This window comes from Fulmarus glacialis, unplaced genomic scaffold, assembly GCF_000690835.1.
Source record: "Fulmarus glacialis isolate BGI_N327 unplaced genomic scaffold, ASM69083v1 scaffold41356, whole genome shotgun sequence".
Taxonomy (NCBI): Eukaryota; Metazoa; Chordata; class Aves; order Procellariiformes; family Procellariidae; genus Fulmarus; species Fulmarus glacialis.
The window spans coordinates 3,754-25,101 of NW_009219508.1; the positions used below are offsets into that span (position 1 = coordinate 3,754).

General features: G+C 42.8%; 1 protein-coding gene across 1 annotated transcript; it reads left to right on the top strand.

Annotated features, from left to right (window-relative positions):
• Positions 1-1,628: 1,628 nt before the first annotated feature.
• GDF5 (growth differentiation factor 5) lies at positions 1,629-5,590 on the top strand. The gene is made up of 2 exons (XM_009580408.1): positions 1,629-2,262; positions 3,853-5,590. Exons 1-2 carry the CDS (start codon positions 1,629-1,631, stop codon positions 4,719-4,721), a joined length of 1,503 nt encoding a protein of 500 aa, XP_009578703.1. The 3' UTR covers positions 4,722-5,590.
• The last annotated feature ends 15,758 nt before the right edge of the window (positions 5,591-21,348 follow it).

Below are 21,348 nucleotides of genomic sequence, written 5' to 3' on the forward strand. Positions count from 1 at the left end.
TGAGTTGTGACATCTGTGAAATCACTGAACTCTTCTATCCTTCAGTTCAAAACAAGATAAAGCATTCAGAGCTCCTCATGTAGAAAGGGCTGCAGGTTGTTATTTATGAAAGTGGTTTGGTGTTTCTGATACTAGTCAGGGTGGGAAACGCTACAGCACGCGCAAATCAAGCTAAACCCTTTCTTCTTGCCTCAGAAATAAAAACAACTGAGGGAGGAGGACTGGGCTTAGCGTCAGTGCAAGCTGAGAGAAGGATCCCATTAATCCCTGTTCAATCCAGCCCAGTGCCTCATTTCCCGAAGGCTCATTTAGAACAACAGTTCATTTTTTGCAGCTTATGAAAGACACGCTTGCTCCACACTCTCTTTTGTAAGAGTTGAAAGCAGCAGGATAGCCTTGACACGTAAGTAACGCTGGTTTCTAACTACCAGCCTTCTTGTGGCCGTGGGGTAGGCGGCTCTTGAAAATTCTGCATCTAATTTTAAAACAAAGGCTGGCGTTCAGCAGCCTCTGGAGGAAAGACTGGGGTTTCGGGGTGTCTCCATCTCCCCAGTGGCTCTGGCCGGAGGAGGAGGCTGGCTGCCTGCAGGGTGCACTGCTGCCCCGCACTGCGCGCCGCCCACTCCGCAGGGCATCCCCGCCGCCAGAAGCTGCTTCTCCAACTGGGCTTACATGGATTTTTTTAAAGCATAGCAATAAATACGGCAAAGTACACTGACTGCGGGCATGGCCGTGTTGTGTTTGTGAAAAATTAAACTTCACCCTTGTTAAGCGCCTGCGTTACCAGCTCAGTCCTTCAGTCACTGGAGGACAAAGTGAAGCCACTGTAACAATTCTCTGGAAAAAGAGCTGAACGAATTATACTTAGATATTTTAATGCATGTGTCCAATGGGCTGTATGACAGGTCTCAGTTGTTGGTCTTGCAGTTTGTCCCGTTTAAATGCGAAGTTCATCGAAGGCTAAGGTAAAGGTCATATTGCCACTTGAAAAGGCATCCTCTGGAGTTTTGAGCCTGTGGAGCTGTTTCACATGAGGCAGAGTATGACTCATGCTAATGAAAAGGGTAAAGAAGATTTTTTTAAAGAAATATATCGCAGTTAAATTAGTTTAGACAGCATGACATCAGAGAGTAATTAAATAGGTTTGTTGGAATTCCGTTTCCAATTCCTGAGTTCAGGTTTGTAAAAGATTTCTGAGCACCTGCAGGTCTCTGTGTGTGAAATATTTTCACTGGAAAGGATTCAAAACTTTAAAAAAACCTTTTAACACAGAGGCAGCATTACGCCATTCTTCCTTCTTGGAAAAAAAAACCCTTGAATTTAAACAGGACTCCTTCAAGTTTTCAGTCAGTTTTACAGAAGAAAACGAGGTGGTAAACTTTCTCTTTTCAAAAACAAGTTCTTTATAGCTGCTAACTGAAGTCAGGGGAGATCGTATCTGAGTACATGAGCATTTCCACTATGGGACTGGATACAAGTATTGAACAACGAGATTTGAAATGTTTTAATCTCAAACGAAAACCATTTTTGCTGACTTTGGTTTTTAATTTCTTTCATGTTTTCTTCTGCCAAACTGGAGGAACCTTTTCTGATTTTTTCTTTAGTGGCATTCAGAGGAAGACCAGAGGATGAAAATCCTGCATTTTCTCACTTTACTGCTTTGGCATTTGACTTGGCTGTCTCTGGATCTAGTTCCTGGAGCGCTGAGTAATTCTGAAGCAGGCCAGAGTAATCCAGGATCTAAACTAGGTTTTTTAAAAGCAGAAGGAAAAGAGAGGAATCCCTCAGCACGGGCAGGTACACTGAGGACTGCAAGCCATGGATATAGTACTGGGACCTCAAAGGCTAGGACTAAAAGCAGTGCTGTTCAGGCTGGAGCTCTGCTGGCCAAGAATGATGAATCAAAGAAGGTTCTCTCAAGAACAGCAGCCACGGAGGGCAAGGTAGGACATCTCCCCAGCAGACCTTCTGGAGTAAGGACAGTGACTCCAAAGGTTCAAAATCTTAGCAGCAAGGTGGCTTTGAAAAAAACTGGCACAAGCAGTACTGACACTGATTCTTTCAAAACCAAAAAGACTAAAGAGCCTGTAACCCAGAGGGAAACTAAGGAAACTTTCAGACATCCCCCTATAACGCCACATGAATACATGCTCTCTTTGTACAGGACTCTCTCAGATGCAGAAAGAAAAGGTGTTAATGGAAGTGTAAAATTGGAGGCTGGACTTGCCAATACAATAACCAGCTTTATAGACAAAGGACAAGGTAAGGAGCTTGTGTGTGTGTGGACAGAGAGAGATGTCTGAGTGTGTTTATACATGTAGAGAGTATTAGAAAATAATCACACTTTGTTAAAGTCAGCTAGCTCTTTTTAATGTAAATGAAATTGTACAACTTTGCCGCAGATTTTGTCTTCCTGCCTTATCTTGGAAAATTCATTTAGAGGCAGAACTAGATGGTTGTGTGGCAGCCAAACAAAACATTTAGAAAATATTTTAGATGCATATTGTTGAAAATCAATCAGTCTTTGCATGCTTAGGTGTTTAAAAACCCTTTAAATTTTTGTCTTATTTTCTTTCCATAACTAGCTCCTGGAAACTGCTAACATTAGATTTTATTGTAAAGTATCTCTAAAAACACATGATATGCTAAGAACAGGGCTATTCCATGAAAAACCACAAGTTTCAGTATCAAAAGGTCAGCCTGATTTGTTCAAAGTAGAATTGTGAGGAACTACACTGTAGACCCAGGAGTCATTATAGCGCAGGGTGGGTGTATCTGTATTAGCTCAAAGCTCATGCTTTCAGGTACCACCAACCTTCTATCCACAGAAGCCCACAGCTAAGCACAGAGTAACAAGAGTAAATAACTTCTGGGACTCCAGAACTTGCGGTTCAACATTCTGCTGGTTCCAAACTTTTTTGGAAATTTGGACTAGCGTCTGCTTTCACCCAAGAAATAACCGGGCTCCCAAATGAATGATGTTCACCTTACCGCCCTGGTTGGAGAGCCCCACGTTGCTTCCAGTGACGTTAGTAAGAGTTTTGTCATGTACTTAAGGAAGCAACACAGGCTACAGCTGATAAGGTAATGGTGATGGAAGACTCAGCCAGGACTGGATTTGTTTGCCATTTAATTATGAATAGCTTGGCTTCTGGGAAGGGATGATACGCTGCTCACAAGTGCTGCATTCAGGTCCTCAGCTCACCACTGGAAGGCATTGTTAATGTAATGTCGCTAAAACGTTGGCTCCTTGTTAGTGCTGCTCATGAGCTTAACCAAGCAAATGTAACGTCAGGTTAAAGGGAGGTATGTTTTTCTGCCCAATTTGAAAAAGTCGTGAATCATGTGGAGTTAAGTTAATAAGGCAATTATCCTTGTGTCTGGCAGTTCCTGGGGGATGTTGGTTTTAAAGGACTAATTCACTATTGTATCGTCTAAGGGTAAATTTGCTCATGTTTGGAGCCAGCATGAGGCCTGGGCACCACCGAAGCTCTGTTTCAGTAATTTAAGTAGGATATAAGTGGTGAATAGGCCCTGGGAGTGTTCAGCCCTGAAAAAGGACTATTTTTCAATTTGCTAATTGCTACTTTGAAGCTAGAAAATGCTCAGCGGTGAAAGAAATGAGATTTCTACAAGGCAAACTCAGAAAATCATTTCCCTGTTGAGTCACTGAGTTCTTCTGGGTCCTTGCACAGAGATGATCCCTTAGACAAAAATTGCTCTTTCTGTTTGGTGGGCTAATTAAGAAAACTTCTAGGCTTATGAGCAAACTTCAGGAAAACCATTAAGAATTGAATAACTGATATTGATCTGTGCTTGAGAGACATTTAAAAATGTGTGTGCTTTTTTTAGACGAGCGAGCGCCAACTATCAGAAAACAAAAATATATTTTTGACATCAGCGCATTAGAAAAAGATGGTTTGCTGGGAGCAGAGCTTCGAATATTGAGGAAAAAGCCTTCTGATACGTGGAAGTCTCATTCTTCTGGAAAAACTTCCCAAGTGAAATTATTTAGCTGCTCTACAAACAGACAAGCAGCAACACTCCTGGACTCTCGTACTGTCAGTATCACAGATACACCAAAGTGGGAAGTGTTTGACATCTGGAAACTTTTCAGGAACTTTAAAAACTTGGTTAACTTGTGTTTTGAACTGGAAACTTTTGACAGGGGGAGAGCTGTTGATCTCAGGAGTGTGGGATTTAATAGAACAGGAAGACAGGTCAATGAAAAGGCTCTCTTCTTGGTATTTGGGAGGACGAAAAAAAGAGACTTATTCTTCAATGAAATCAAAGCTAGATCCGGCCAAGATGACAAAACTGTTTATGAATACTTGTTCAATCAGAGACGGAAGAGGAGAGCTCCTCTAGCAACACGGCAAGGGAAGAGGCCCACTAAGAATCTGAAGGCAAGGTGTAGCAGAAAAGCCCTCCATGTGAATTTTAAGGATATGGGCTGGGATGACTGGATAATAGCCCCTCTAGAGTATGAAGCGTATCACTGTGAAGGGCTTTGTGAATTCCCCCTTCGATCCCATCTGGAGCCCACCAATCATGCAGTTATCCAAACATTAATGAACTCAATGGACCCAGAATCAACACCCCCGACTTGCTGTGTCCCGACCAGGCTGAGTCCTATTAGCATTCTTTTCATTGACTCCGCAAACAACGTGGTCTACAAGCAGTATGAGGACATGGTGGTGGAGTCGTGTGGTTGTAGGTAGCAGAACAGTTGCTCACGTGAATATGTTATGAAAGGTAATATGACACACTGAACATAACCTCTCCTCAAACAAGGTTAACTAGATTTCTTACCTCTAGGGTAAGTATGTTTACAAGGATGTAGCAATAAATCCAGTGCTTCTATATGTCTCTCCACCGTGGGCATATTTCAGTAGCATTTGGATGCTGTCATGCAGCCTGATGCAAGGCCTTGTGTCGGTGACATGAGACTGGCTCTAACTGAAGTCCATGATAGAGAAGATTATACCTCCACACCTTCAGATCGCCTGCTTTTAGCCTCAAGGCAGTGGGTAGAGATGGTATCAGTGAGTGTGGATATGACCTGTTTGATCCTTTGAACAATGTTCTTGAGACTGAATTTATGTCTGAGTCCCATATGCTTTGTCCATTAAGAAATGTAAGAAGAGAGTCCTGATGTCCAGAAGAGAGGGTTGTGTTCTGGTGTGCTCCCATCTTGGTGTAAATAGTTACACTGTAATATGATTTCTTTCTGATTAGCTCTTGAAACTATGCATATATAAAAAAGGAGTCCTTAAATATAATATGTTGATTTAGTTTTAAGTTTTACGTGGAGATAGGTGATGCAGGAGGTATTTGCTTCCATGTATGTTTTCCTCCAAGCTACATATCTTTCTTAAGTATCCACCTTTCCATTATTATGTAGCAAGATATATTACTCTGTATAAGGTCCAAGTTGTTCTCAAACGCTCATAGTAAAAGTGTTCAATTATGGCATAAGATGTAATAAATTATTGACACAGTGCTACATTGTGTCTAGCTGTCCAACGCTGCATAATTATAATGCTATTAAGAAATTGTTTTTAATGTTTTTGTACAATAAATACAAGTGAAAGGGACTTTTCAGTGCAGCAGAATACCAGTGGTGTGCAAAACATGTCCATGTATTTTGCTTGCCTCTAACTCTGCTGCCACAGAAAGAAACTGTGGAAACATTGGAAGAAACATCTGAAAGTATGGCATGGTTTGATCTGGTGGGGAATGACACTGTCACTGGGGCAAAATGAATTATGCAGATGATTGCAAAAGAGGTCTGGTATCCTTTTATTCCACCTTCCAAGGGCTATGTGTTTGCATCTATTCTAGACATGGATTACAAACTTATTGTGGGATTACTCTGTGTATGTTTCCACCTACAAAAGTAGGTACCAGATATTCAGCTGCAGACAGATCAGAAAGGCCATAAGAACCACCAGAAATTATTGAAGTAGCTTATCAGTAGTATAAAATATAAATGCTAAGGTTTGATATTGTTTCATCACAGTTTAAACCATCAAGGCACATGATTTCCTGGATCTGAACTCTCCTCTGCACAGCTTCACTGGTTTGGGTGGTGGCAGGGAGCTGACTCTGGCCCCTGAGGTCCTCCTGGTCAGTACCCCAGACTGGATGTGCACTAGTTTACACTAGCAGCAAGCTGTCCTGAATTCCTGGTCAATAGCCATAGAGAAACAGTGACAAAAAGCTCTGCCCTTCCTCCTGCACTCTTAGGTGGCTGAGCCTTTAGCCACCTTAAAATACCTGATTAGGCGGCCTTGCTGCCAGACACATGGGGTTCCCCTGTGCAGGCAGACCTGTCATGTACCATAACCTACAGCATGGTGATACAGAAAAAGCACTGCAGGGAGCTTTCATATGTATAATCTCTTTGTAATAGCTTAGCGCCGTGATTTCTACCTGCAGGAATTGATATTGCTTGGTGCAGGCCATGCGAGGTGGGTCAGAATGCTGTACTTGACAGGAGGGCGAATCACTAGCTAGCAGGTTAACAGGCATGTAGAACGACAGGCGCTTGAAGCTACTTCGTAACATGTGCATGAGAAATTCTGGCATCTTACGGATCTATTTTGTGGGTCAGGGCTGTCCCCAGGGCTCCTCTGTCTCCCTTCTGGACTCTCAGTGTGTGTGTTTCCCAGCTCCTGCTCTTCCTCATCCTGATGGAGTCTTAGGCCAGGACCAAGAGTTACTGTCCCCCGCACTAACTGCTTATCACCAGCCAGTTTCATATGACTTCCAAAACAACACGGAGTTTTTAATTCTAAGCTTTACTACAAGCTTATTTAGATATGATTTACCATTGCCACAGTAGGACAAAAAACGTTCTCCTGCCAAGTCCACATCAAGAGAGCATCTCAGACGTTTTTTGCCTGTTCTGTTCAAGCAGTTCTTTTCTTGCTCCTGGCTGTTTTCGAGGTGACTGGCTTGCAGCTTTTAAGGATCCTTTCTCTAGCACTGACCACAGCTACCTTCTGGAGAGGCTGGCTAGATGACCATGAGAAAGGGTTGTCTCCTTTCTTCCTTGCGTGAAGGAGTGCTGCTCCCCAGGCATGTGCCTGTTTGCACATTCCCAGTGAAATCTCTGTTCTCACGTATGACAGACACAGCTGTGCCATGCCATTTATTAACCACACAGACACATTCCTCAATGGCTCAGGGTGATCAGTTTAAAATAGCAAATACTGCCTATTTAAATTCACTTGAAGCAAATCTAAGTTGTCTTAGCAGACAAGTTAACTCCTGGGATTATGACTGCCTGCAAAGGGCAGTTTGCTTCAGTTCCAGATGGATTCGTGAGATGCTGCAACAGCTTTGGAGGAAGGTAGCATTGGTGTTACACACAATGCATGATAGTTTGGAAATCTGAGGAGGAAAATTGCTATACACTTCACACTGCAGAGCTGTTGATCAGCCTGAGGATCCTGGTGAGGCTGGTCATGATAAAAATTTTTAAAAACCTAGTAGGTATCTCTCTGAGGTTCTTGTTTCCTGTGCTTGTATGAATTTCTCAATACATGAATAAAGCAAGATAAAGATTCAGGTAAATCCTAATTAAATTGAGTTTGTATCAGCATCTAAGTGGAAAAAAAATTGCTAAGATTTTGCAGTTATCCCAAAGCAAACAGTATGAACTGAGGAAAAATTAAAAGAAATACTGACATACTAGTGTCTTAAAAAACACCTTTTGGTAATGGTTCAAAAACCAAAATTCTGCTAGGTAGTAGTTATACCTTGAAGGGGAAAGAAAAAAAACCCACCACTAGTAGGTCTTTAATATCAGTTTAAACAAATTTGAAGCTACAGACACTAATATGCTAGAATTATAATGGATTATCACCACATCAAAATTGCCAGATATTGGGTTTGGCCTAAACAGAAGCAATTTCAGCCCAAGTGTTCAGGTTAGGATGTAACATGACATTCACTTTGCTTAATTGGTAGCTCAAATGTGGTGGCATCCAGAAGGGATGGTCCTGGCACTACTCAAGTTTGGTCCAGCTCTAAGCGAGGAGTTTATAACGGTGGACATAGTAGATGGCACGATTAGGGTAGTTTTTTCACTTTTAACTCTCAGATTGAATATCCTTGGTTTCTAACACTGGTTATAAACCAGTGCTGCGATGTCCAGAGTATCCTTTTGCATTTACTGAAATTGCTTGATAACTCTGGGAATTCCAGTTCAATGCTATTTTATTCTGGTCTACTGACTTTCACCATGGTGTAAATATATACTAGCCTATAGGTGCTTTATTGGTGTATTGTTTGAGCCATTGGGATAATCCGGCACAGACTTTTGTCTCTGTAATTAATTATAAGATACTTACTGAATGATTATGATCACTTAAATCTACAGTGTTGAAGGGAGTGACCTCTTTCACTGCTCTTCTCAAAGCAGTTTCTGTTACTCTTAATTCACCTAAAATTTCAATAGCAACAAAAAGATGCTGCCAACAGAGAGCTGTCATTTTTTTTCTGATTTCCACATACCCATTCAATTTCTACTCACAAACCATCCCATTCAATATCTACTCACAAACCATTGCAAATCTTGTCAAGACTTTACACGGAAATCTGCAGTTTCAGTTATCTGGCGTGAGAACAGAAACACGTATCGAAACTTCCCAAGATATGTGAATGGTGGCCATTACAAACATTCATTATCACCGATAAGCACAAAAGCACAACCCAGGTGGATTTCACTCAACCCTCATTCCTCTCTGAAAACAGAGGTTTAGGGATAGGGCACAGTCTGGGGCTGACACACAGCAAAGAAACTGGAAAGAAACAGAGGGCCTTGAAATTGCAGAAGTTTGGCACTACTTTCTTTAGCCTGGTCATTATATAACGTGCAAAGATAGACACCCTAAATTATTGTTACGGCTTTCTTCCCATGGGTGAATTGGTATTAGCAACTGGATGGTAGAAACGCACAGAAAACTGAGCTGTAAAGCAATACAGGTTAAAAGTTCAGCTTTCCACCTTTATGATGGCAGGTTTCACTCTCTCACTGAGAATGCCTCATTTGTATTTACTTTTTAGGGTCATTATCTGTCCCACGAGAGTCTTTGTGAAGGTCCAAATTTCAAATAAACAGTACACTATAAGACAGGTATGTGTGGATAATTTTTGTTGTATTTGGCTAAAATATGGGTACTAAGCTCAATAGGTAAACATAAAAGTATGCCATTTAAAACAATGCATTCCCATTAGTGTTTGAATATGTGCCTAAACTCCATGTACACTTTTACATGGTTATGTCATTTCCTGTGTAAAATGTGCTTGTTTATACAGCAGCCATATGAAAGATGCAGTAACCCGCTATGTGGGCTATTTGAAGCTTTCTTTAAGAAACATAAAAACCCCTTGACCCTTGTATAATAAAAGGTGTTAAAAGATACTGCTTTTATAACATCTTAGCCAAGACTAATAAGAATGTACAAAGCAAACAATTTTTTTTTTACTCCATAGTCCTGGTCAATCACGTGTTATTTTATGAATTTACTGTTGCTGTTGGGTAGTAAAATGATATTTAAAAATAAAATTGCATGAGATTTCATTGCTTCTCAACAAATTTAATAAACAAGGAAATCTTAACGTTTTTTTAAAAACAGTAAATACAGTGCAGTAAATACACTTTGCTGAGTGCTCAGAATAGCCCGTTTATTCTGTCATTCCGAGTTCACTGTTGTCCCTAATTTGCTGGGCTTTTGTTTTTTTCAGAACTAGATTCAACTTTCTGCAGTGATTTGGCTAGCTGAAGTAATGCAAATAGATTCAGTTTTCCCTGATGCCATTTTGAAAGGCATAGCTGTCAAGAAAAAATGACTCTGTTAATAATAGTAATGATTAATTGGCTGACCCTCTGCTAGGGGACAGAAAATGCTCTTTTCACTATTTTTTCTCTATTATTGCTATAATATCTTGTGCCAGGCTTTGCCATCCAGGAATCCAGGCTGAGCAGACTCTGCCCATTGTACTGCCAAAGAAATGCCATTAAAATGGCACATTGCTTCTGCACATTCAGTTACTGTCTGCCTGTTTTTCACAAAGTCAGAAATAAGCCTTTTATTGATAAAACCAGACACATTTCATTTTGCTCGTGCAAATGGCTTCAAAACATTAATCTTGCTCCAGAAATGTTGAAAGAGAAACACAACTTGGGTCCTCCACAGGCTGAGAGAAGGGACTGTATATCTTCACGGGAGCTCTCTTTTCTGCAAAGGTGCAGTAAGACTCATAAACTTTAGATGGCAAAGCAGTCATTAACTCATATGGTTAGTGATCAGATTACAGGAACCCAGCTAGGGAGGATAAAAGGCTAATGGTAGCACGGGGAGAAGCACACACTGCAGGAGAAGGTGCTCTAAAGAAACACCAGAGGGAATGTGGCTTGGGAGGAAGGACTTGGGGGGAAGCAGTTTTCGGGGGGAGGCAGACAGGCAGCCTCACAGCACTGCAGGAGAGCAGGGGCTGAGGACTGGGTGAAAGATTGAATAATAAGATGGACTGAATGCAGGAGCAACTGTAGAGTGAATGTACACCCAAATGGAACGAGACGGGTTGGGTTGCAGTGCTGCTGGTGGGAATAGACTTGTCTACATGCCTACCAGGAAAAAAAACTTTTTCTGAGGGCTTGGTGTGATTCTTGTGTAATTCTTCTTTCTTTCCACTTGCCTGTCCTTCTCATGCTAGTGGCTTTCAGGGCTTTGCTCAGACCTCTAGCCCAGAGGCTGCTGAAGGCTTAGAGCAAGAGCAGGCTGCTGAAGCCCAGCAAAGGCAAATAGCTTCTGACAGTGGCATTGAACAGCCAGAAACAGCGGCAGCTTTAGCACAATACTGACTGTGGCCATGTGTGCTGTTGTGGGAGGTCCAAAGCAACAGAGCTGAGAAACCTGAGTCTGGATGATGAGGCACTTTCATCTACGAGGTTTTCAGATGGATCACGAATTTCACTGCTGGGCCACAGGCAGACAAGCAGTCTGTCTTCTCCAAGCCATGTACAGCCTGAGGTTAAAAAGACGGATCATGCAGCTCTGGACAGTTACTTTGAGTAACTTTGGCATTTTGGTGCTTTTCGCAACAGCCCTTGGCTCCAGCAGGCTGATCCAGAGCACTAAGGCTTCCCAGAGAGTCAGAGGGAAGAAGAGCCAGGCCCTGGGAGAGCAAACTGAAGCGTCTGTGTGCTGAGCAGGGAGCTGATGGGTGACACCAGGCACAGTGCCCCAAATGAGTCTCCTCTCTGAGGCCAGGTACCTGCAGATGGGGTCCCTCTGTCCTTTTGGGATTCAGCTGCAGGCATGAGAGGGTCTTACTGTCTAGGAGAAAAAAACAGTGAAGAGGCTCCTGTTAAACATAATAGTCCCTGGTTTTGGTTTTTTTTACTTGCCCAGGGTGTGGCGGGCTTGGGCCCAGTTCCTTCTCCCTGCTGCACTTCTACCTGGCCGGAGGCACCGGGAGGGGGGAACCCTTCATGTCTCCCACTGCGCGGCTGCACTCGGACGGCTACTTGGGAAAGTTACATTCCTACCTGCACCCTACAACATGAAGCTGGACAGCTTGCAAAGGAGGGCTGAGACAGACATCTACCCCAGCACACCTTGCAGGGAGTGCACCCTTTGGGGAATAGGTGATCTGACCTAGACTTCTGATATAAATCACACAGAGGAAGGACTTGTACTAAATGCTTCCACATTCAACTGATTCCTTTTACTGCTGGGTCCTTAGGTAAACAGCTGTATTACAGACAGCCTGATATTTTAGGTACATTGTGAGAACAGCTGCTGGATGAGTCCTACAGGCAAGAAATACCGAGTGTGAGGAGGGAGAGAGGAGAGAAAGAAAGGACCTGTGCGACTAGCAGCAGTGTCGCTGATACTCAGGCTCTGGGCGTGCATCCAAACAGCTACTCTAGCACATGAAGGTGTTTGCAAGGTGTCACTGACACCAGTGATGATACGTATCACAGTATTTTCACAGATCCCTGAGCTATAGCCTGGTGCCCAGGCTCGGTCAAGGCTGAGAGATGTTTGAACATCTAGTGCCTACAGTCCACGCATCTTCATTCCATAGCATCTATACTGGAACTTAAACCCACTTGGTGTGGGTCAGTGATGGAAGATGAATCTCAGATGCATGCAGAAATATTACAGAAATGGGACAAGTTTATTGATGACTTCATTTTTTTTCCTATGGAATAACGTTGTGTGAATAATATTTCATCAATAAGTTCCAGAAAAGGTAAGCTGGAATCTTTCTGAGACAGAAACTTTAAAACCAGATTGATTCTTTGGAGTTCTAAGAAAAATGACCTGCTATTTATCTCAAAAAATAAACACAGTGGAGCTATGTGTCTCCCAAAACATTATAATGTTTTTGGTAAGAGAAAAAGCCATAAGAAATAATTCACTTCTTGCAACAGTAATGAAATATTCCCCATGCCAGTAAGATAAGAAAGCGATGAGGAGCATGTGCTGGCGTTGTCAGAGTTTTAAAACATTTAACCTGCACCAATAAGCCTACTGATTTTTAATAAATCTTGGAATTCTGGGGAAATTCCAGAGGTTTGGGAGACTCAGGAGAAAAGGAATTTAATTCAGTACTATAAAGGGTCACTGTGCTCACCTAGCAATTATAAGCAAATTATGGGACTGTTGATACTGACTGAATCTTATAATGTGACTGAAGGATGGTAGTTTAATTCATAGGCGATAAGGGCAGGAGGAACAATTAAGACCATTTAGCCTGATGAGCCCTGCTTACTCTGCTAAAAAATTTTACCTCTGAGTCCCTGAAAAGTCAGCTCAGTTTTTACAGCAATCAAGGCAGCAAACACAACTTTAGGAATGACTAGGAGAGAAATAGAGAACAAATGAGAAAACAATATGCAGGCACTCCAGGGATTTACACGACCCTTGAACACTTTGTGATACAGTAGAGCTGGAGAAGGGCAATAAGAATGACTAGAAGTATGAAACAGCTTCTGTGAGAGGAGTAATTAGATAGACTGGAGCCCTTCAGTGAGAGGTGACTGGGGAAAGAAGGAAAAGTGATGAGGGCTAAGAATGTGAATGGGGAGCAAGTTTTCCCCCAAACAAGAACCACAATGCACCAAATGAAACCGGTCCAGGACAGGTTTGAAACAAGCAGAAAGATACTGATTCCTACAGTGTAGCCCAGCTGCAGAACTCCTGACCACACCCTGGTTTGGATGCTAAAAGTCTACGTATGTTTAAAAAAAGTAAGTAAGTTAATGGAAGAAAAATCCATGAAAAGCTGCTGAACATGAGTCTATGGGACTTTCTGAGCCACTGGTAGCTGGAAGCTGAGAAGCCATGCCAGGAAAACCTCGCTGCACATTTGTCCTGTCCTTATTTTCTTTTTAGGGATCTGCTGTTGCCTATAGGAGATGGGCTAGATGGATCCATGGTCTGAATGAAGTATGAAACAGCTTCTGTTAGAGAAGCATGGCTTTCTGATGTGGTCTCTCTTTTCCCACCAATTTTTTTTTTAAAAGGAAGCCTATTTTTAAAGTTCCTTGGAATTAAATGACGCTACGTAATAGCTGGGTATTATGTATTTGGAAAGAGAGATCCAGGATTGATTTAAAGACCGAAAGTTTTAAAAAGCTCACCACATTCAGCTCTAAGCTAATTCTGTGAATATTAGCACTTCATTTTTTAATAAGCAGCTATTTCTACCTACTGTCCAGTTTCCACTTTGAATCAGTGAATTGGCTTCTTTGTCTGCTACATAAAAAACTTACTCCCACAGGCATTGTTCTACCTATGCAGACTGTGACGAATTTTTTTCTTTTATTTTCTATGGAAGAGGTAGATCAACTTGGTAATGCTTTTGCTGTGCACCTTCCTCACCAGATTTTTTTCTTCTTCTTGTGTTTTTTTCTTTAGACTCTCACTTCTCCAAATACTTTTTGTAGTGTGAACACCAGAACTCATTTAATGTTGCAGTAACAGTCTCATCAATGCCACAGAGACACTACTAATTCTGTACTTTCACTGGATTTTGACCTTCATTACAGTCCAGGGTTCAGCTTTCCCTCTCAGCTACAGCATCACATTAGGAGTTCAAACTCAGCCTTCTATTATGACTAACACTGCTTTTCCATAATCACTGCTTTCTAATGAAAAACTTTCCATTTCATAAGTTCTTGCCTCATAGTTGAAAATCCTTGTTTACAGCTGAGTTAAAAAGCAACTTAGTCCCACTAAAAAGTTCCTCCTTGACAGGATTTATATAATTCCTGTTACTCATTATGAAGTAAAAGTTACTTTGCTTTTTAGGGGGAGGCATTGAGACAAGTAAAGGTGCAACCTCACGAGCCCTGTCAGCACTAGACTCAGAAGCCTGTGTCCCAGGCTGGAGGGCTCACCACCCTCCTGTGCCTCCAGGAGGAGCGAGCTCTTCAAGAAGTAACAGAAGAAAGATGCTGACGGCAATCTGTACTTCCTGGATGTTAAGTGCTGGGCTTCAGGAGCTGGGCAGAGGACTGACAGACCCTCTGCTGCTCACACATATTTGCTAAAACCCTTTCTTTCAGGACATTCTCCAGACATCCCGAGGATGTGACGATCAAGATGTGCTCGCTTTGGCAGGGATTTAAAAGTTACTTGAAAGCTGCTCTGGAGCAGATGCCCGATTCATACAGATTTTGTTCTGCTGTCAGCCCTGAGAAGCACATGCTTTCCGATCGCTGAAGGAGGTTTGCACCTCTTGCTGTGAGTCCATAGGGCACCTCTGTAACCTGCTTGCAACCGCTTATTCCTGACCAGAGGACACGTGGCATGCAAAAATTCTCACTGGCGCCCTGCTCTCCCTGCACAGTGGCAGCTGTCTTGAGGAGGTTTTAATTCTGGACGTTGGGCTGTTTTTTCCCAGTGGTCTCCAGTGCAGACAATAGGGAAGCTCAACAGCAGTGCTCGCTCCCCTGGCCCCGCAGGAGTGGTGTGAGGCACAGCGAGGGCTCCTGTGCTGCTCCTGCTCACCAGCCTCTGAGGAGCTGCGGCAGTGCCCTGCTGGACGCGGCCCCTAAATGAGGCCGGGCCTTTTGCTTGTTTTCTCGGGATATGGGCAAGACATTGACACTGCGTGAGCCATCCTGTTGCTCGGCCCCTCAAGGATTCTTCACAGCAGCAGGAGCCTCTTGCTGCCACAGGAGAGGGACACTATTCTGCCCTGTTCACAGCACGTGGCCAACTCCCGTGGCTCGTGTTGGGAGCCACGTGAAGGGAGGGAAGAGGGAATGACTGCTGGAAGGTGGTGGGGTGAGGGATGATGAGGACATTTCTTAGTGAAAATTGCTCAGTCTTTGCTAGGAGGGACTGACAGCATGCCTCTGATAGATTATCCCGGATAGCCAAACCTTGCCCCATATTATACGGTTTTCATCACAAACATAAATGTACTTGGTATAAAACAGAAGGTCAGGAAGGTTTAAGACATGGTATATGAGAAAACATTTTCCAGATTTCAGCTTCCTCCAAGGTAATATGCAAGTGTAATTAAAACAGAACCTGGAAATATAGAGTACAGTACCCTATTGAAAGTGTGTTGTATGAGCTGAACTCCCTTCATTGATAGTTTTCCAAAACACACAGCTGCAATAATCTTTATCCAGGAGAAGGGAATAAATTAAGTCTGAACACCTCTGCATATAGTACAGTACAGTGTATAGCACTGCACCCCATATAACCTCTTAGTGGTAATGGAAAGCTGAAGGAGGCGCAAGTGGAAAACCTCTCTGACCAGCAAACACTTTCTTCTTCAGAAAGCATACAGATGGGAAGAAAAGCTTATGAAGCAGAGGCGGCTTAAGTACTGGGATGTCTTGTTTCTGAAGCGGTCTGCTCAAGTCGTTGAGACTCTGCAATGGCAGGGTGCCAAAGCACACTCCAAGTTTGACAGGTGGGGAGGGAAACGTCCTGGGCTTGCCCCAGCAAACAGTGAGTACTGATGGCAAGCTAAAGTGAACAAATCGGAGTTTATCATATTTAACAGTAGCAGCAGCCACTAGGATATAGAAGCTCGGAAAAAGTAATCAGGTCCTATTTTTACTTCCCCTGAACAGTTCAGTGATGGAGTTCAGGTTTTGCTTGCTAGGCTTCACCAAACTCAGTGAGGTGCAGCACTGAGGAGCCTGTTCTGCTTCACGTCTGCTTTTCCTCCTGCAGCACTGGTGCAGGAGAGGGGTAACTCCCTCTTGGAGACCAGAGCAAGGCCCACTTTGCACCCCTAGCCAAGGAATTCCAGATCAGGGAATTGATCTTCATACTTGCCAAACCTTTCAAGGCCCATAATGCATTGTAAGGATTGTACTTTTGTTGAAAAATTCTCTGATTTTCATATTTTTAAATAGTATTTATCCTGGGAAAACAGCAAATGTATGCACACTGACACACCAAACTAAGTATTCAGTCTTATGGAGAAGACTAAGTGCCTTTAAGTTGCTAAAAATATAATTGGCTTCCATTAAAAGTACTTTTCCAGCTTGTAATGTCATCCTAAGGGTGGACTTGGTCTCAAAGTGTCCAGATTTACTCTGTATGCAAAGGACAAAAATTTTGCGAAAGCGAATTCATTATAAATTACCAGTTCAACCTTAGATATGCCATTTTCCTTCAGCACACAGCCAGAGCTAGAAATCCAGCAGAACTTGGGTTTCCCGATGCGGTCAGATGGCCCCTCACTGCATTTCTGGAACTCAGAGTTCTGGTAAGAGCCGTGCAGAGACATCCAAGTAAGCTCTGGAAGAAGTCAATCCACATGCACCAGGGCTCCAAGGGCCTGTGCTTCAAGTCCTGAAAGGGTGCATTAGACAGGATGTAGTGCCAGACCTGCACTGGCTCTGTTGGTACATACAAGGCCCTTTCAGACCCTGGAGCACCGGGAAAGTATGCTGCAAAGACACTCAAAGAGCTGCAGGGGCCAGCTGGCAGTCTTGCAGTATTGGCCCTGAACCAGAGTTAATAAGACCTGCTGGACCTGAACCGAGTTTTTGCAATTGGGTTTCTCTTTATCATGATCTCCAGAGCGTCCTGGAATACCCATGTGGACTATTTTCCCTCATTTTGTCTGGAGCGCCCCAGCCCTGCTTGTCCCAGGTAACACGGAGAGATCCTGTTTTCCCATACGATCATGAGATTTCCTTTGACTTTTCTTCTGCAGAAGCAGGAGCAGGTGGTTAAGAAGGAAAATTATTATAGTTTTAAATCTGCACTTAGACAGGAATTCTAGACTGAGCAGAGGAAAGATTGAAGTTGAAAGATATATACTTTTGCCCTAGTCTAAAGTATATTTGTTTTTCAGGAGGAGGGAGCTCTCCCCAGCAAATGTTGGGTTAACAACTGCCTTATCAAGTTGATTTTGATTCTTCATGTGACAGAGAAGAGAAAAATAGAAGAAGTTGTTATGGGACTTTATATATTTAGAATATTTCAAAATGGTTGATTAACCTGCATAGATATGTTTTAAAATATAAAAACACAGGCCTCCATAAAAATGATCAGTCTGCTTTTCTGTGTGAAAATGGAAAAAGCATGTTCTATGATAACATTTGAAATAAAATTATGTGCTGATAGGAAATTAGGAGGACAGGAACATCAAATATTTTTAAATGCCTTTGTTTACAAGTTATTTATCGTTCCTTGTTAAATAAGTCAAAAAAGAATTAGAATTGTAGTAATGACCACTGAAACAGCTTGGGAGAGGTTAAATGCATATGTAATCGCAGGACCGCCATAGCCCAAGGACCTCTGTGCAGTGTATGGAGAGTCTTTTGAAAGTGGACAGAAATACCCCAGTTAAAAAAAACACACAGAAAATCTGTTTCCTGGTGAAAACACAGAAAGTCTGACTGCATAGAATGATCTGCATAGAACATCATCACTGCCGGAGAGGAAGAAATGTGGCAAGTGAAAAATACCAGAAGAGGTCATAGAGGTGCCTGTCTCTGAAGTCCAAAAAGTGGAAAATTCTGGAAAGATTTAACGTGGAGATTCCAGCTTGGCAGATCAGGCAGTTCTCACTGTGCTAAATTCTTGGGTGCAGCCCTTTTGTCTTTTCAGTACTGTACTGCTCACTCTGAAAGACATAAGCATTCCTCAAAGCAGAGATAAGCAGAGGCCATACAGGACCTGGATTGCTGGCTCACCATACTATGCCTCATATTTTTGATAATATAGTCTCCACATGCCCATTTGTGCTTCTTATTTCTGATGGCACTACAAGAAGCTACTTTAAAAAAAAACATCAAAACTGTTTCATTCTCTTTTATTACAAGGAAATATGTGTATATCCATTAACAGGGTGAAAAAACAAGTAATATGATAAAGGTTATGTAAGAAAAAAATTGCAGAGCTGTGATATGAAGCCTCATCTCCAGAACAGCCAACCAAGAGTTTCTCCACATCTCTACAATGCTTCTCACAGCAAATAGCCTGAGGCTGATTTCTTAAAGTGTTAGCCAAACTCTGCTCTTACCTAATACCTTTAGGAACTTGACATCAAAGGGAGAAGAATGGGGCTCACACTGAGCATCTTTATGTTAAGTATGAGAAAACTTTCACAGTGAAAGATTGGAACGAGCTTCGTATGGAAACTGGGAATCCCCTTACTGAAATTTTTAGGTGCAGGTCAGAGAAACATGCACCAGAGAGATCTAAGTACATTTAGTACTGGAAGTGGAGGATGGTCTAGGTAATCTTTTTAGCTACATACCTACAGGATTTGCAAATATCTGTAATTAATTATGCCAACCAACGAATAATATAACCCAGAATCAAAGTCTCAGTCTCTACCATAGCCTAGAACACCCAAGTGAGGGCAAACATTTTAAAACTAGCAAATCATGTAAGCACCATAGCCAGCCTGGAACATTTTGGCAACACTTCATGTAAAAATGACAGTTTCTCAAAACTGAAGTTTTGGGGGTAGATAAATACCCAGTTTTGACAAGGTAGCATTCTGAGACCAGCATGGAATTGTTGGGCAAAATACAGTGCCTTTGTCCCACTCTTCCCATGGAGAACAGCCAGTGACCTAGACTGGGGTACTTCTGTGCAATACTATCAATCTTAAATCTTTGCCCTGATTAAGATTAAGGGATTTTAATCTGAATTTTTCACACCGAGGGTGGTCATCACAATTATGCTAAAGAGGCCCCTGCCTCTCTTCCAGTCTTTCTTGTGGCACTTTATATCACTAATTAGCAGTTCACTGAACCAGAAAGTCAGTTTCTGTTCTGATAAATATTCCATTACCAGGTGTCCCAGTCTCCCAGTGATAATACTCAACTCTTCCGTGGCAACTCTTCTTTCCTTACATACTCTGGAAATAGGCTGCCTGCAATTAAATGGGGCTGTGGTCCCGAAAAACAGTTAAGTCAGTAGAAGGCCACCTGAAACTGGATCAAAATGGAAGTAAGAATAAGATAAAAATTCCTATGCTGGCTTACATGTGCTAAACTGAATGAAAATTGTTAAAAAGAAATGTTAGGCACAACTTGGATCTGTCAGTTGTTTTGAAGGGCTCAGTTTTGTCAATCCACTTGATTTTGGTGTAGTATTTTAACACTGAATAAATGCCTATGTGATTTTAACCCCAGCCCTTCACTGCCAGCTCCCTCCTGCTTTTGGGCTAAAAAAATCACAGTCCGTTGTTGTCTCCGTTCCTGGTAATGAGGGGATTTGGACCCTTATCCTATCTTCACATATCTGGATAACAGGTAGATGTGGAATTTTTCCTCCATGAGTTTTTTCAAGTCTGGATAAGCTTCAGACTCAGTGTTTAGATGCTTGCTGGACTGAGGCTTTAACTAATAGGCTAGAATCATATCCCCCTTCCTGTTCTGCACAGTAGCTGACTTGTCAAAATGAAGCCTTGCCAACCACCACAACAGCCTTAACCTAGGCCCAGCGTGCTCTAGAAAACCTTATGTTCTGCAGAGCCGAAGTTAAACTCAAACTGAACCCAAAGCAGGCCCCCCACACTGTTCTCGCACAGCTTCAGGAAAGTGTTAGTTCATTTTCCACATCTGGGCTAGAATGATCCCAAAAGGGGCTGTGAAGGCATCCCGGGCCTGCCTGGATTCTGCTGTGAAATGCCAGCACAGGATCTCATCAAGAGCAGGTCAAGTATCCTGGTGTCTCAAAACAGCCACCCGGGGAAAAAGGTTTTTTCCTGTGCTTGCTTGTTTGGGGACAGAGCTTCAGGGTGATTGTTACTATTTCTCCCCTTACCCCCTTCTATTACCTGCAGGAAAGAAATCACTACCATCACTACCAGCACAAGGACTACTGCTGACAGCAGCCGCAGTCAGGATGGCAGTTTGACGCAGTTTGATAGTACGGCTAAGCTCACCGAATATCTGGCTGCTGCCCAAACAGCCGATCTGCTCTCCCCATCCCGTCCCCAGATACACATTCCTGGCATTCCTCTGATCCTGAGGAGAGCTGGTTCAGGTAGCTAAGCTCACAGAAAATTAATTGTACTAAACACAACAAAAAGACAATTTTCTGCTCATTGGCTCAGCATTCATTAGATGAATGCTAGTGCTACCACAGGCAGGGGCCGGACCTCTCCTTTCAACAATCAGTAATTTTATCTGCTTAGTTGTATTGTCGAACTGTATCCTTACTTCATCCACAAGCCCCATCTAACCAGACATGCAGGAGCAAAGGAAGGCCTCTCGCACCATCCTGATGTGTGTGGATCATCACTGCACCCGTTTGTACGGACGCAGGATGTAGGACTGCGCAGCATGGCCCCAGTCACCAGAAGCAACCAACATCAGGCTTTGCCTCCACCACCAGTGTCCTAAAGAGAGGACTTTGTGGGTAGATCATAGAGAGTCAGCTCTCCACCTGGCTTTTGCTTGCTTTCTGCACCCTGCTTCTCTGCCTTTAGCACACAGCAGTCCCATATCCCTTCTTGGTCACACTTAAAAAATGGTAAACATTATCTGTTTGGAGGATTCTGCAATTCCTCACTCTCTCCCTTCTATGCCTTTGCCCTCCCCCAAACTCTGAGTCACAGAGACGTGCACTGGTGCCCGATTAGTATCCTCGCTCATTCTCCATGCACACATACATCCAGCCCCACCACTGCTGTTCTTAAGCATGTTTTAGTACATTCAGGGAAGGAAGTTTCTCTGTCCCTCTTTGTTTTCCATTTCTCCTTCACTTAAACTCCTCTAGACTACTTTCTCTTAGCCCATGATTTGCGGCCCCTTATCTCCTCCCTCTAACAGCTGCTCCCTCCAGCCACTTGGAATGGCAAACTTAAAGCCAGCTGCCAGGC

Coding starts and splice junctions, on each gene's coding strand:
- GDF5 (XM_009580408.1), top strand. CDS start 1,629: ATGAAAATCCTGCATTTTCTCACTTTACTGCTTTGGCATTTGACTTGG. Junction 2,263..3,852: donor CTTTATAGACAAAGGACAAG/GTAAGGAGCTTG, acceptor TGCTTTTTTTAG/ACGAGCGAGCGCCAACTATC.